Raw genomic sequence first — 16514 nt, 5'->3', positions numbered from 1 at the left:
TAGAAATTATGGAACTAGACAGTGATAAGTGGCTGTACAACAAGATCATGATAAATATACTAAATGTATCACTAACAGTAAATTTATATTATTTCATAGTTTTTAACCCATCCATCCCCCCAAAAAAATCCAAATACTCAGGCTTCCCTAGTCTATAATATTCACTATTCTCCCACCTTCATGAGGAACATAGCTCTATAGTACATTTGGCAAAAGGCTTCAGTAATGAGCCATATTGTAAATACTTGAGGCCTTGGAAGTCACAGTATTTGCTATAGCTAACAACTCTGGAAACAGAAACTATTGAAACAAACAGATATCACTATGCTCCAACACAAGTATTTGCAAAAACGCATGACAACTAGATTCGGTCCAGGGGTTCTAGTTATCTGTTCCCTTCCAAAGTATTACACCTCCAATCCCATTCCTCTTTCACCCAGTACATTTTTCCAGTTTTATAGTGGTGACAGCAACTTGAGAGTATTCAACAAGCATTTATTTGGGATCTACCATATTCTAAGCACTGTGCTAAGAACATAGTAGTGAAATGGTCCTTCTCATGGAGACCAACAACCTAAAAGTCACTTGTGCTATATATAAACACAAAGTAAGACGAAGTGCAGTGAGATATTCACTTTGTCCACACCTGTGGCACTGACAATGCCCACTGGGGGTGGGGACAGGAGCAGACTTGACCTGGGGGAACTAGGTCTGGGGAAGGGGCCCCAGAGCTCTCTCTTGCTTGCAGAATGGGACAGAGGAGCATCCAGAGGCATCCTTGGGATCAGGAACTTGCTGGTGTTCATCTGCCTCTGTTGTAAGTTATTTCTCCCTGAATAAACACCTATTAAGTCTGTTTTTCCTGATCCTTATTAAACCACGTTAACAAAGCCCTTCCTTCCCTCTTTAGACTTCCCTCTAGCAAATCCAGTGGGCAAGGTTCTCCCTTCATAGTCTTTCTTATTCCTAGGAAGTCCCACTTACCTAAAGAAAGCATACCTTTGCTTTAGTTTTGTTGTTGATGATTTTTTCCTTTGGGAGAGGTTGCTTTGGTGGCTCTGTATAAATTGAATCCAGGGCATCATGTGTGGCAGGCAATACTCTATCACTTAGCTACATGCCCAACCCTAGAAAAATATCCTTTGGGTACCACAGCAGACTCCTTTAATAAAATGTGTGGCTAGACTACACTGGAGCATTTCTAGATTATATACCAAAGATAACATCAAAACTTAACAAAGATCAAATCATAATTTAAAGATCTGTTTTCTTACATTGAGGAAAAAACCTATCAGCATATAGTAAACACAAGATATTCTCAAAAACTATTATCAGTGACATCAAAACTTAAGGTAAGAGTTTAAATTAGATATGTTTCTAAAAAAACAACAACAGCACCAGCAGCAAGAGGGGCTGGAAAGGTGACTCAGTGGTTCAGAGAAGGTCTTGATCTTACAGGGGATTCAAGATTAATATCCAGCATCCATGTGGTAGCTGTCCACTATTGTAACTCCACTAATTCTTTGGGTCTCTTAAGGGATTAGATACGCATGTGATACCCAGACATGCATACAGCCAAAACAATCACACACACAAAATAAAATTAATTAATAAACCTTTTTTAAGTAACAAGAGAAATTATTTAGTAAATACATTTGATAGCATGCTTTCTTCTCTCCCAGGACCAAAAATGTGAGGCTATATCTAAGCCTTAGCTGTAATCACCCAACTAGAGGACCATTTAAGGAAAGTGATGACAAAGGCTCTTCTTTAACAGGATTATTCAAGCCGCAGAGACTAATATATCAGATTAGATAGTAAGTGTTTCACCACAGGAAAGCCTAGTCTAGCACCACTCTTCTATACAGAAGAAAATGTGCCTCCAGTCCACACTAGGCATCTGGACTGAGGGCTGCCTCAACATTGCAAAGCATTCCGAACATGTACAAGACCCTGAGAACAGTCACCAGCGCCTAAGGAGGGGGCCAGGGAGAGGGCACACTAAGCACCTAAGTCCAGATCTTAGCAGTCTGTTCTTAAAGGACAGAGAAAAAAGAAAGCATACAAGTGAAGCTCACATGTCCTAGAGAGACCCATAAAAAGCTGTGTTACACCATTAAGCTGGGAATTTCTGTAACATAATGAGCCAGGTGAGGCAGTTCTCCAAGGGTGTCATATTTAGGGTTTCTGTTTCAGTGATGAAACACTATGACTAACAGTGACTTGGGGAGGAAAGAGTTTGTTTGGCTTCCACATTGTAGTCCATCATTGAAGGAAGCCAGGATAGGAGCTCAAGCACAGCAAGAACCTGGAGACAGGATCTGATGCAGAGACCATGGACGAGTGATGCTTCCTGGCTTCCTCCCCAAGGCTTGCTCAGTCTGCCTTCTTATAGTACCCAAGACCACCAGTGCAAGGACAGCACCACCCACAATGGGCCGGGCCCTCCCCATCAATCACTAATAAAGAAAATGCCTTATAGCTAGATCCTATAGAGGTATTTTCTCAGTTGAGATTCACTCCTTTCAGATGACTCTAGCTTGTGTCAAATTAACAAAACCAGAAGTTCAAAGGGCAATCTCCTTTTCCGCCTCATAAGCAAAAGCACTGGTCACTTTTGTTCTGTGCCATCTTTTCAGAACACATATAAAGTTGATAGCCTTTAAGATAGAATCAGTGTCTGCCTCTAGAGCAGAGATATTTTTGTCCTATTGAAAACAATAAAGTTAATGTCCTCCCCTCTTCCCCAGCAAAGACTGGGCAGGTTTACTAGCTGTCTGCTTTCTGTTGCTGATAAAACATCATGACCTAAGGCAACATGAGAAGGAGGGAGTTTATTTCATCTTACATCTTACAGTCCATCATGAAGGGGAGGCAAGACAAGAACCTGGAAGCAGGAACTGAAATATAACCAAGGAGGAATGCTGCTTACTGACTTACTCTTCGTGACTTGCTCTGCCTGCTCATTTGTACAACCCAGAACACCCTGACCAGGCTAGGCACTCCCACACCAATCATTAACCAAGAAAATGCCCACAGACTTGTCTACTGGCCAACCTGACTGAGGCATGTTCTCAATTGAGGTTCCTTTTCCCAAGATGACTCTAGTCTGTGTCAAGTTGAGCATACCAACAGACTCCCTGTTAAAAGGTGTTTTCTAGCTGGGTATGGAAGCACATGCCAGTAACTCAAGATGCATAGAGCCATTTGTTTCTACTAGTTCAAAATCAGTCTGGGAAAACATAACAAGATTCCATATCACTAATAATAATATAATTGGGAGTTCCCTAACCTCAGATTTTCTCAACTGTGGTGCATAACCAAAGAATAGACACTGTTCATCTAAGCTCACCATGCCACCCCAACAGATCTTAGGAGCAAAGCAGGAGAATGCTATGAAAACAACTGCACAAATATGAATTAATACTCCTTAGAGTATTAATAAGAAACAATGTCATTTGTCCCTGACCCTGATGTCTTCTGTCACAGAACTGTAGGTTACTTTGTAAGTCTGCAACTGTAGAAAAATATCAGAATTCCAACAACTCTTGACAATCAAGGTTCCTGTTACTTTTCTCCTTTGAATAGCTTTACTCAAGCAGAAGCACTTTCCATATTTTGCACTTTGACCTATGGGTCTCTTCCAACTATGATTACATGTTAAAAGAGTCCACTATACATCAATAAAGGGACCTACATTTACCAGTATTGATCACTGAAAAATTCTACTGGCACCTGAATACATCTACAAAATTCCAATTTATCATGGTTAAAGAAGTGTTTAAATACTAGGCTGCTGGGATGGCTCAGTGGGTAAAGGATCTTGTCCCCAAACCCATCAACCTGAGTTCAACCCCCAGATCCCACAGAGTGGAATGATAGATACTACTCCCCCAAGTTGTCCTCTGACCTCCATACATGAGTTATGACTTACATGACACACCACCAATACAGTCATACTGCAAGAACAGTATATGCTCTAACCAACCCCCTTCAGATCCCAAGCCCTTCACAATAAATTCTTTCTCAAACATGGCATTTAAAATCATAAGCTTCCTTGATAAAAGATGTTCAATTCAGCCATGCCTGCTGATGTCCAGTCACTCAGGAGGGAGAGGAGAAAAAAAGATAGCAAGTTCAAGGTTTGCCTGGGCAATATAATGAAAGCCTTCTTTGAAGAAGAAAAAGTGAAAATGAACTTTCAGTGAGAGATCTCGGTGGAGATCATCAACTAACCTGTTACATTAATGGTATTTTACAAGATTCTTAAGGGCAGGTCTTCTTGTAATGCAATACTTTCTTACTAGCATGGCAATAAGATTATTCATCTCGCAGCTACTCCATTAGTCTATCAATTCCTTGAAAATAAAATTGCACTTCCTTTATCCATTGCCACATCTCCAGCACCTAGCTCTACACACAGTGCATCTCCATAAATATTTGCTAAACTAAAACTTTCAACTATATGAACCTGAGATTCAAACAAATGTTTGTATATTTTAATAATTCATAGAAAAAGAGATAAAAGGACTTTTGAAACCCCTCATTACTCCCCCCCCCAAATACACACTGTGTTGATTTGGTACATTCTACAAAGATGAATAGCTCAGATTTTTCACTCTAGCCTCACTAACAAATTCTAGCCAAATACAATTCTTACATGATTTCTTCCTAGTTTACACACTTAAGAATAAATGCAATAAATAGTTAACTGGTTCCATTTTTTTAATATTAAATGATTGTACTGCTAAATATAAAAGTATTTTTTAAATTTAACACAAAACTGCAATCAGCATATAATGACAGTCATTATAGTAGTAACAGACTAGAATCACATGGTAACCACATTGCAAGCTGAGAAACTAAGGAAACAGTAAGGCCACACAAGTAACTGGAGTTAAAACCCAGCCTCTGACCCTCTATATACAGCACTTCATTACATGTAATGTAAAAACACATAGCAGAGTCTTTGATAAAGGCGAGACAATGCTCAAGACATCCCTTTCATCTCCAATTATGACAAACCTTTCATCCAAGGATTGTAAATCCCAGCAAGAAGATTTAAGAGTGGAAGTTACTGCTCACAATCCTCTTATGAGAAGATAAGACAAGATACGCTTTGCAAACTCAGTCCACAAGACAAACTGGAAACAAGTCAGATGGTGTAACAGAACTCTGTTCTTTTGTGTTTATTTCAAATACCACAAAACTTTCCCTTATGGCTATGCATTCCTCATGGAAAGCATTTGGCTTCCTTTTCTAAAATGCAAGAAACATTATTGTTATCTCTGGGAAGAAAGATATATTCTCATAATAAAGCAAAGACTCCTATTATGTTGCAAACTTACCTAAAGCCTTGTATCCTAGAATTAATATCACAGGAATTCAAATTCAAGTTGGTCTTGAAACCCAAATCATTCTATTCAACTCTGCAACAGTCTCCATCTTCAGTGTTTATTATCAACATGTTCATTCCAAAGAATTAACTCACATAACTCAAACATCTGTACAATAAGTGATCCCACAAAAAAATTAAATGTAGACATAATAGAGTCTAATAAATGATCAGGCTTAGTTACTATAATCTGCCAATCTATATGTGATAAAGACTCTTGGAAGTTGGGAATGTAGCTTGGTCCATAAACGTGTTTGCTTAGCATACCAGTGTGCTTAGTTTGACCTCTAGCACTAAATATACCATAGACCAGGTATGCAGTGAATGCCTGAAATCTTAGTATTGGGAAGGGGAAATGGATAGAAGCAGGAGCATAAGGAATTCAAGGTCATCCTTGACTCCATAATGAGTCTGAGGCCAGCCTGAACTACACAAAACCTAATCTCAAAAACAGATTTGAAAATATTTAAATTTGATATATAATTTTATAATTTAATTATTTACTCTTAGAATTTGTTTACTGATGCTAATTATGTTAATTCTAAGCCTAGTAGAAAATAGAAGTACTGAGATTTCTACTTGAAATCTGACTTTGCAAACTGACTCAGCAACATTTGGGAATAACCTTAACTTCTGTGCCCCTTGAGGTTAATAAGTGTCCTGTTGCTTCAACAAGTAATGATTTTGACCAAAATGTAAAGCACTTTGAAAAGCATCTGGCATAAAGTAAATGCTCAACACAGGTTCATTATTATAATCTATTTATTATCATCATTATTAGTACACCAATATCATAAATGGCAACTTAAATCTGTTCCTATTTATTATAACCCCAGTACCTGACACATAGTTAGAACTCCAAATATGGTAGAATGGATTAATCATCGTTACTAACAACTTCTATAATCAAGTATAGGATATTTGACTAGAATGTAATCTATTCCATAAGAAAAGATAAATTAATTATGGAGAAAACCCTAGATTAGTACTTAGATCTATTTAAGGGGGAAAAAATAAGAAAGAAAAAAAAAGTGAATAGGCCAAATGTAAAGTTTAAAGCTAAGTGCCTAGTATGGGAACTGCAACACTCCCATCATCATTATGCAAGTGGGAATAGGCTAGAAACAACTTGTAATGACCACACAATCAAATATCTGCTTCCCTCCACCACACTGGATGCTGACATGAACACATGATCTCAGAACTCACAGCACTCTCTGGGCATAAATTCCCTCCAACAATGTACTTCTGAGGGGCAGCCCAGGCAATAACTACCTTTGAGGATCACATGAATTGCCTACTGCCAACCCCAAACTCTCCCATCTCCAAAAATAATAATAATGAATTGCATTATTGGCTACTGCTCTTGAACTTTAGCAATAATAAGTTTATGGGTGAGGAAAAGCCCCTCACTGTGACCACTTGTGGTAGCCTGAATGTAAATAGCCCCCATAAGCTCACTGGAAGTGGCACTATTAGGAAGTGGCTTTGTTGGAGTAAGTGTGGCCTTGTTGGAGGAAGTGTGTCACGTGGGGTGGGCTTTGAGGTTTCCTATGTTCAAGATATATCCAGTGTTATAGACTACTTCCTGTTGCCTGCAGGTCCATATAGGACTCTTAGCTCCTTCTCCAGTACCATGTCTACCTGCACACCATCATGTTACACTATGATGATAATGGACTAAACCTCTGAAAAGATAAGCCACCCCAATTAAATGTGTTTCCTTTATAAGAGTTGCCATCATCATGGTGTCTCTTCACAGCAACTCTTTACTGTTAAAGCCCTCAAAAGTAAACCAAGAAAAAAAGGTGGAGCCTCAGTATACCTTTCAGAAGTCACAGTACTCCACTTCCAGGCCTATCCTTACTGCAGCTTTCTGTATTAGCTGATCATAGTAACATTGCACAGTGAGTACAAAAAGCACTTCTCAGATTTACAGACATTTTAAAAACCAAACTAGTAGACAAATGCATATAATCATGACATTCAAGAAGCTGAAGGAGGAAAAATGCTATGAATTTAAAGCTATTCTAGGTTACATAGTAAATTATAGGTCTGCTTGCACTATACAGGCCTGTCTTTTAAAGAAATTTCTTGAGACCAGCAAACATAGTTTCTAAAACTAGGTCCCATCTGTGGTCATGTAAGACAATCTATACAAAGTATTAGTCCTCAATAATCATTCTACTAACGTTTATGACTGTTCTCCTGAACCCTTGCCCAAATAATTACCTACCAAGCATCCATAATGCTGACAGGTAAATTGTAGGCCTCACCCCTCATATAAGATTTCTGCCAAGGAATCATAGCCAAATAATTCTGGTTTGCCTATACACCTAGTGATGGTTTTTGTCTAATAAAAAGATTTAGAGATTCTTTCAATGGATAAGCAAGAACAAGAACTATAGCTCAGTGAGAATGCTCTATTCCCAGCACCCCTCCCCCAGTACTAACATATACACACACAAATATGGGAACATATTATATAGGCATATTGTGGACTTTATAATGGTCAGTATCACAAGGACAGGTAAGATGGTGACTGTCAAGGTCTGAAAGAGAATGGCCCCTACAGGCTCATATATGTGAATGCTTACTCACCAGAGAGTGGTGCTATTTGAGAAGGATTGGAAGGTATAGCCTTGTTAAAGTGGGTGTGGCCTTGCTGGAGGAAGTATGTCACTGGGAGTGGGCTCTGAAGTTTTAAAAGCCCGCATCAGGATCTCTCTCTCCCTCTCTGCCTATGGATCAAGATATAGGTCTTAACTACTTCTCCGGCACCACACCTGCCTACTGCCATACTTCCTGCTATCATGTTCCCTGCCATTATGATAACTGTAAGCAAGTCCCTAATTAAATGCTTTCCTTTATAGATTTTTCTTAGTTGGGGTTTCTCTCTTTACAGAAACAAACAAACAAACAAACAAAAAAAGAAGTAACTAAGACAGTGCCCTTTATAATCTGTGAAATTAAGTCAGGAACTAGTAAAACATACTAATAAAATTTGACCTTATTTTTAACTGTAGAGTTCTGGGACCAAATATAGAAGAAGCTATGCCAAAGAGGGTCTAGAAATAAAAGCACTGGCCACAAACCACCAAACAAGGTCACGCATATCTGAGGGCTACACACAAGTGTGGTCTCAGACCCCTTTTTTGGTTCCCATATCTTAATTTAGGTTTCATATAGCTCAAATCCTAAAGATTTCTAAATATTCTACATTCCTCAATCTTTTAAAACTACAAATATTTTGTTAAAATACAATTTTAAATGTTGTGTATTTCATTCTTGAATACTGAAATAGATTCCACTACTTATTCATATCTTTATTTACACAAATTTATAAAATATTGTAATATTCATTTTATTAATACAACTCTTCAATTTCTGTGGCTCATAGCAGTATCTCTTTCTTGGTATTAATGTGGAACAATGTTAGTCAGAGGCTTAAGACAACAGAAAACCAACAGCCTATCATGTAGGAGTATGAGATTCAAATCCCAATGCTAGGACAACTTGCTTGTGACCTATGGATAGATACCGCATTCTGTCTCCTTCCCTCTTCTGTGACTATAATAATTTAACTTTAGATTTAAAGTCCTAATATGTAAACCAAGGGAAGTTGGTTTGTTTGTAGATAGGGTCTTGTGTGGCTCAGACCAGCCTTGAACTCACTACATAGGTGAAGATGACCTTGAGTTTATGGTCTTTCTGCCTCCACCTCTCAAGTGAAAGGACTACAGGCATGAGCCATCTAGCAATTAAACTCAGGGTTCCTTGCATACTAAGCAAATACTTTCCTAAGTGAGTTACATCACCAGTCATGGCAGGGGGTTAATTCTGAGGTTAACCTACCAAAAAACTAGACATGTTATTTTTCCCTTAAATGTGTGTAATTCCTTTAAGTTTATAAGCCATGTTTCCCTAAATGTGAACTGGGTCATCAGGTGTGAGCTATCCAATTCTACTCTGTACCCTAAAAATTTCTTGCCTATAATCAACCAACCACCCACAGGAACTTTGGAAATTACAGAAAATAAAAATCAAGGCCATTCAATATATTTTGAGAAAAAGTTATGGCTTGAATAATCTAACTTTATGTCAAACAACCCACTCTATCAATGAAAGGCTCACCTATATTTCAAGCCATCATTGTACAAACAAGTTACCAGCTCTTGACCATGACTAAGTAGTCTACTGTTTAAAGGGCACTACATGAGAATGACCCACATAGGTTTATATGTTGGAATATTGATCTACAGTTGGTAGAACTATTTAAGAAGGAGTTGAAGGTGTGACCTCATTGGTGGAAAAGGTATATCAATGGCCGCAGACTTTGAGGCTTCAAATTTCTCTGCTACTCCGTGTGTGTGTGTGTGTGTGTGTGTGTGTGTGTGTCCATTTCCCACCTCCAACTTAAATAACCAAATATAAGCTCTTAACTGTTCCTGCCACCATATCTTTACTCTGCCACTGTGGACTCTAACCCTCTGAAACTATAAGCCTCAGACTAAATGTTTTCTTCTTTAAATTGTCTTGGTCATGGTGTTTAATCACAGCAATAGGAAAGTAACTAAGACAGATGCTCTGTCTTCAGTGTTTCACAGTATAGACACCTAGAGCCTTGAATTAGTTTTCCTCTTAGACTCAGCCAGACCTTAACTACCTCCTTAAACTGTCAGAGGCTTGCTACTACGTGGAAGGGACCTCACCATTTCAATGCTTTCATATTTAAACATCAATGTTAACACTACTATCAAACACACTGCTGTTCACAGGATAAGACTCTCTCTCCCCAAGAGCAACACAAAGTAATGTTCTATTTTACTACTCTCCTGGCAGGGAACTACTCAAGACAATGGATTTTTGAAAGGGGGTAATCTACATATATTCTAACCACTCATTTCTCTAAATCTCACGCAAAAAGTGTTTTTTTTTTTTTTCCTTCTCTCAGAAAGTTATAAAGAGTTTTGTCATAAGGCATTTCTGTCTTCTAAAAGCTACTAGGAGAGAGGTAACTCAGTGTTTCGTACTGCTCTTGCAGAGGACCTGGTTTTAGTTCCTAATACCCACATTGGAGCTTGCAACCATTTGTAACTATAGTTCCAGAGCACTTAACACCTTCTTTGGCCTCTGCAGGCTCCTGAAATATGTATTATTTCATATAGGGATACTACCATACACAAAAAATAAATAATTTTAATTAAATAAATATAAGATTGTCTTCTATGCCAGATGTAGTAATACATGCGTGTAATTACAACATAGTCAGTGGGGCTGAAGCAGGACAACTTAGCGTTTGGGGTCAGCTGGGAGGGACAGATTCTAAAGAGGAAAAACACTAAGAATATTATATCATCAGGCACTTGCCTGTCAGTTCTGAAGTGACTTTCAAGAGTCTCAAAGATAAATTTTACTCCACTGAGGGCAACTGTCCTCAATCCTGGATATGGCGTAATATTTCCCTCATTCTCCTAAGGGTTCCTAGTCTTTGATTTGATTTTGAGGGTGTTTGTTTGTTTGTTTTCAATGCACAAGATTGAAGCCAGGGTTTCATGCATTCTAACCATGTACCATATGCACCAAGCTGCAACCTCAGCTCATGCTTCTGTCTGATGAGTCCAGCGATGTATATTTCATTGAAACCACCTCAAAATACTTTTTTTGAAGTGACAGGAGACAGCTTAGTAGTAAAGTGTGTGCTACTGCACAAGGCCTTAGGTTCAACCCACTATATAAAACAAAACAAAAAAAAAAAAAAAAAAAAAAAAGACCAACAACAAAACTTTGATACAGCATTGGCCCCCTTCCTACACACCTTTATCTGCTGCTTACCTAGTCTCCTCTGTTTCTAGTATTCAATGCTTCAATGCCTTCTCCTTAGTTAGGGATATCTTAGTTAGGAATTCTATTGATGTGATAAACACCATAACCAAAAGCAACTTGGGGAGGAGAGCATTTATTTCATCTTACAATTTTCAAGTCATTCACCATCACACCATCACTGAGGATGTCAGGACCACCTCACCCACTGTGCATTTATCCTGCCCACATCAATCATTAATCAAAAAAAAATGCCTTACAGACTTGCCAAAAGCAATCTGATGGAGCCACTGTCTCAGCTGACACAACTCTAGTTTGTGTCACAAGTAGGTACTCACTCATACTCTAAATTCCTTTACAATCTTGTGTAATATTGTGATGGGGGATGTCCTTCTGTACCCTGTGAATAGGGTTCTCTTATTGGTTGGTGAATAAATGCTGATTGGCCAATAGCCAGGCAGAAAGTATAGGTGGGGCTACCAGACTAGGAATGCTGGGAAGAGAAAACTCAGAGTGGCCAGAGAGACACCAAAGGAGTAACATTCTGGAGCATTACTGGTAAGCCACAGTCTCCTGGCAATACATAGTTCAATAGAAGTGGGTTAGTAATTAAGAAAGAGCTAGCCAGTAAGATGCCTAAGCCATTGGCCAAACAGCTTATAATTACTTGAGCTTATATTTACTTGAGACTAAACAGCTGCTGGCCCGGGTAGGACAACAATACTGTTTTATGGGTGCTATCTTTTCATGTGCACTGTCTTCAGCTCCTCAAAGATCTTTGTGGTACAGAATATATGTTACAGATCTTTGTACCACCAGCAACCTCAAAACTAACCTGCACACTACAAATACACATTTAAGATGTGTTTTGTTAATGGGGAAAGGAAGACAACATTTTTCAAAGCCCACTGAAACCCATGTGGGAGATAACAGGGTGAAAATGAGATTTCTGTTTTAAAGCTGTTTATAATAACATATATGTAAATCACCTATAGAACCAACAGAAATAAGTATGTACTAACAAAATTCCTTATGTGGCTGCTTGGCAGGATTAGTGTCAGAACACTGAAGCATCTAGTAAAAATAAAAAAAGAATAGGACTTACCCATTCAACTTCAAATAATGGCTCCAATGAGGTACACGGCAATAATTAATACTCAAAGGACACCAAGATCATTTCCATGAGCACAATAAAAGGACAGCAAACATCATTAGACAATGAGGGCAAGCTCTGGGAATGGCTGGCAGAGAGCCCAAACAGCAGTGCAAAGCCAGAGCCTGGTTTTCTTTGAAGGTGATACAATAAGGGGCACACTTTGGAAAAGGAAACACAACTATTACTGAGTCAAGAATAGACAGGAGGGGAGAGTCCAAATAAGAAGCTGGAAAGTAAGACTACAAATACAGAGCCAACAAGATACCTTGCCTGTCTGCACTAGTAACAAGTAGATATCTGAGACCCATTTAAGACCTTCACATGAAACCCTAAGTGCCAGGGCAGGGCCACTTGACTCAACTACCACACACACACACACACTCTCTCTCTCTCCTCTCTCTCAATGTAAATGTATGTGACTTACTAAAGATAACATAAGAAGGTGGCTTAGAGCAATGGAGTGTCTCTTGCAGATCTGAGCTCTCATGTTCATTAGGTATATGACCTAAAGGACACAATCTTACTTGGTTAGCCTCCAGGAGAAACTCCAGGGGAGGGTCCACGAAAACACTACTTCAAGCCTTCCAGGCCACTCAGTGCCAGCCAATCAGCCAAATACAATTTACTACTGTGTCTTGGGTGAGGATAAGTGGAGTATCTACAAAAGTGAGTAGTTCAGTAAGTCTCCAGCCCATATTATTAAGAAAATGTGCAATACGGTATTGATCCTTGGATTAATGTCACAGTCCCTCAAGGGTCCTCAGAACTCAAGGTGAGAATCACTATCCTAGAAATAAGCCAAACAGAAGAGCATTCAACTTACTGGCAAACAGCTATGGCAGCTACAGAATTTGGTACAGTGTTGTAGGTATACCAGTAAGCCTAGGCAGCACCAAGCAAGCAAGGAAAAAATACGAGACATGTGGCAAGGAAGTGATGGGCAGCAGGATGTGATTTTCAAACATGAGACCAAAGCAGGTGTTTGGAGTTTGAAACGAAGTGAGAAGCCAAAAGGTTTTGGACCACAAGTAATATGTGGTCCAAGAACTCTTACTTGGGGTTGGCGTGTGGGGTCACTTCCAAGCCTTCCTCTCCATGAAGAATCCAACACAGTTTTCAACTATTTAATAAGATTCAATTTCTAAACTGCATTGATTCAAAATGTTGGCCACTTAAATTCATACAAGCTACACTAATGAGGCCCACAGCATCCCAACTAAATTTCTTGACAATACTAAATAAAAGTCTACTGAATGTAGCAAATATCTTAGCTTAAGAATCAATCTGAGAACTTGGGAGAAAAGAATCACCTGCAAGAGACTTCTAGCATTAGGAGAGAGAGAGAGAGAGAGAGAGAGAGAGAGAGAGAGAGAGAGAGAGAGAGAGAGAGGGAGGACATCTCTGAGGAGAGTTCAATAGTAGAGTACCTCCTGGGGGGTCCTAGGTTTGATGTTTTCTTCCTCAACCTTTGGTCCTTTTCCCTCCCTTCTATTTTACTAGTTTTTAAACATTTATTCATTGTAAGTACTTTAAACAAGATGCAGTAATAACTGAAAAGAAAATCAGTATCCAGTATTGAAATATTCTAATGTGAGAGGACTATGTATCTGCTTGTTTATATTATAAACTGGAGACTTTTGAGACTAGGTGCAGTCCCAACCAGATACTTCCTAACTGTGGGGACTCAGAAAAGTCAAACTCCTAGGCCTCGAAATTCTGCATTTAAAAATGGAAATAAGGATTGTTACGTGGAAACTACTATGGTGTTAGTATTAACCAAGTGACTACTCTACAGTAAGAACGAAAGCGTGGTGCATATTTAGCTATTACCATCCTTGTTTAGTATCACTTTGGCGGCCATCGGAAGACATTAATTTGACATGGCTGAATCTCACACTGTACTGTCAGATAAGGCAGCGGTTGGCCCTACCTGTTGCAACACCTCTAGGAGATGACTACCACAAATTTGCCAAGTGCAGCTTTGCACATTGGGTCCCAGCACAGCCTAATTACCTCACCGAAGATGTCCATGTCTTGGGTATTAGAAACACTGCTCTCCAGAATTATAAACTTTTGGACCACTTAGTCAAGCTATGTCCCGAAATGTATGAAAACAAGACTCTCACAAAATTTGTGTATAAACATTATGATGTATAAACATTAAGAATAAAAATAATCTATAACTCCCATTATCTCTTTTCCACCCTCAACTCTGTCTGATAAGGGGTAACCAAACCGGGGCACTGCTGGGCTGGTGTCCCAAGCAGGGCAGGTGAGTGAGGTTGGGGGAAGTGACTTCACACACATATTGACAGATCACTGATATTGACATCACTGGCCCTTTTCCTTCCTGGCACCTGGATCTGCAAAGTACGAGATTCCTTCCAAGCCCTCCCTTTGGCTCCGTGGGAGAAATCCCGCTGTCACCCAGAGGACAGGTGAGACAGGGTGGTCCCATGCGCAGCACAAGCTCACACCCCCAGAGCCAGCAGAGAGCTAGGCAGCTCCGGCTGGAGCCCTCCCCTCCTGGGGCCGCGCACACCTTCCGGGACGCGCCAAGCGCAGTTCCCCGTGCCTCGGTGGCCCTGCCCGGGGAGGTGGCCCACGTGCCCTGGGGCCACAGGCCGCTCGTCCCCGCCCCGCACTTACCTGGCCGGTGATGCCCGTGATGAGCGCCACCTTCCTGAGCTTGCCCATCTCGCCGTCCCCGGAGCCCCTGGAGATCCGGCAGCCAGCCGGAGCCTGAGCCATGTCGCCGTGGGCGGGTGAGCGTGCAGCGGAGAGGAAGGAGTAGTGGAACGGGCGGCCGGCCGGCAGAGACGTGGGTGCGCGCGCCTGTCGCCTCACCAAACTGCAGCGGCCGCCACAGTCTGACAGGGCGCGCGGGAGGCCGGGCGTGGAGCGAGGGGCGGGCCGGCCCAGCCGGGGCGGGCAGGCGGCGGGAGCGGGGCTGCGGCCTGGCTGGTGCGGCGTCACTCGTCCCGGCAGCGACGCGTCAGCGGCGCCCCCTGCAGCCCCGCCCCCGCCGGGGTCTCCACGCTGAGCCACGCCTCCCTAGGAGGCGGGGCCTGAGGACGCCGGGCTCCTGGAAGAGGAAGGATGCCTGACTGTGACGGACCTGTTAGAGGGTGCTGCCTGCCTGGGCCTAGGTCTCCAGGAATCCCGATATCGCCACGTGATTGATTGCAGGAGGAATGGACAAGCTGACCTTCTCGGTAGGGAAAAGCCCTGAATTACAAATCCAGGCACCAGAAGCCTGGGGTCATCGACTTTATTAAATAATTTCTGGAACCCTGCTGCAGTGTCTTTGTGAGAAATCAGTTTTACATTTCTTGAGGCACTAGCGGTTCAAGGCTCTTAAGTGGGGTTACAGATATGGGATACAGATACAGATAAGGGATACCTTAACCCTAACCTGACTTTCTGAATCTTCTGGCAGTTTCCTAAAGTTTGGAACTAGTTTGGAGGTTCCCAGTAACTCCATTCAAGAAACAGTATTTACTTAGATAGAGGGCTGGGAGTTCTTAGCAGTAAAGCTTCTGGCCCCACCCGACCTGCATAAGGAAACAATTGAAAAAAATGCACAGGTCAGTAAACCTGTAAGTGACAAACTTCATGAGATGGGGTTCCCGCTGTGTCTGTTGGATTCACTTCCCTTTGGCACATAGATGCACATTGACTGAGAAAGGTCTGGTGAAGGACTGAGACATAGGAGAGGGAGGGGAAGAAACACACTCGACTCTCACTGCCCTGCTTGTCTCTACAATAAATATGCTCAAATTGTCTTTTCAGCTGCACATGGAGCTACCAGGACAGTGCTCAGTAGAACATGCAGAATGTGAAGGATATGTTACAAACCTGGGGTCCCTAGACCAAGGTGCCCAGACTCCTTAGAAACTTTCCACACTTTATACATAGGCTTGTCTGGCTTACTATTTTGCCTTTTCTCTGGTGCAATCTATATGGAAAATAGATCCAGATGTTTTTATGTAAATATGTTGTAATGCAAGGATAAATAATGCCAACACTTTTAAATTTGCAGATGAAAATTGATACCTAGGGAAGTTGTGTCCCATTTGTTCTTAGCTCTGACACCTCATTCATACTAACGAATACTGGAAATTCATCTGTCCATTAAGA

At 40.8% G+C, this 16514-nt stretch overlaps 1 protein-coding gene across 1 annotated transcript in view; it reads right to left on the bottom strand.

Annotated features, from left to right (window-relative positions):
* Window positions 1-15326, bottom strand: part of Gmds (GDP-mannose 4,6-dehydratase) — a 518409-nt gene extending 503083 nt beyond the window's left edge. The window contains exon 1 of the mRNA XM_051194481.1: window positions 15024-15326. Within this exon, the coding sequence (XP_051050438.1) occupies window positions 15024-15125 (102 nt within the window). The 5' untranslated portion in view covers window positions 15126-15326. The remainder of the gene's footprint in view (window positions 1-15023) is intronic.
* Window positions 15327-16514: the final 1188 nt, after the last annotated feature.

The sequence above is a fragment of the Phodopus roborovskii genome, unplaced genomic scaffold (genome assembly GCF_943737965.1).
Source record: "Phodopus roborovskii unplaced genomic scaffold, PHOROB, whole genome shotgun sequence".
NCBI classification, from domain to species: Eukaryota; Metazoa; Chordata; class Mammalia; order Rodentia; family Cricetidae; genus Phodopus; species Phodopus roborovskii.
Note: the sequence above shows the minus strand (reverse complement) of the source record. Positions and strands in the feature narration are given on the sequence as shown.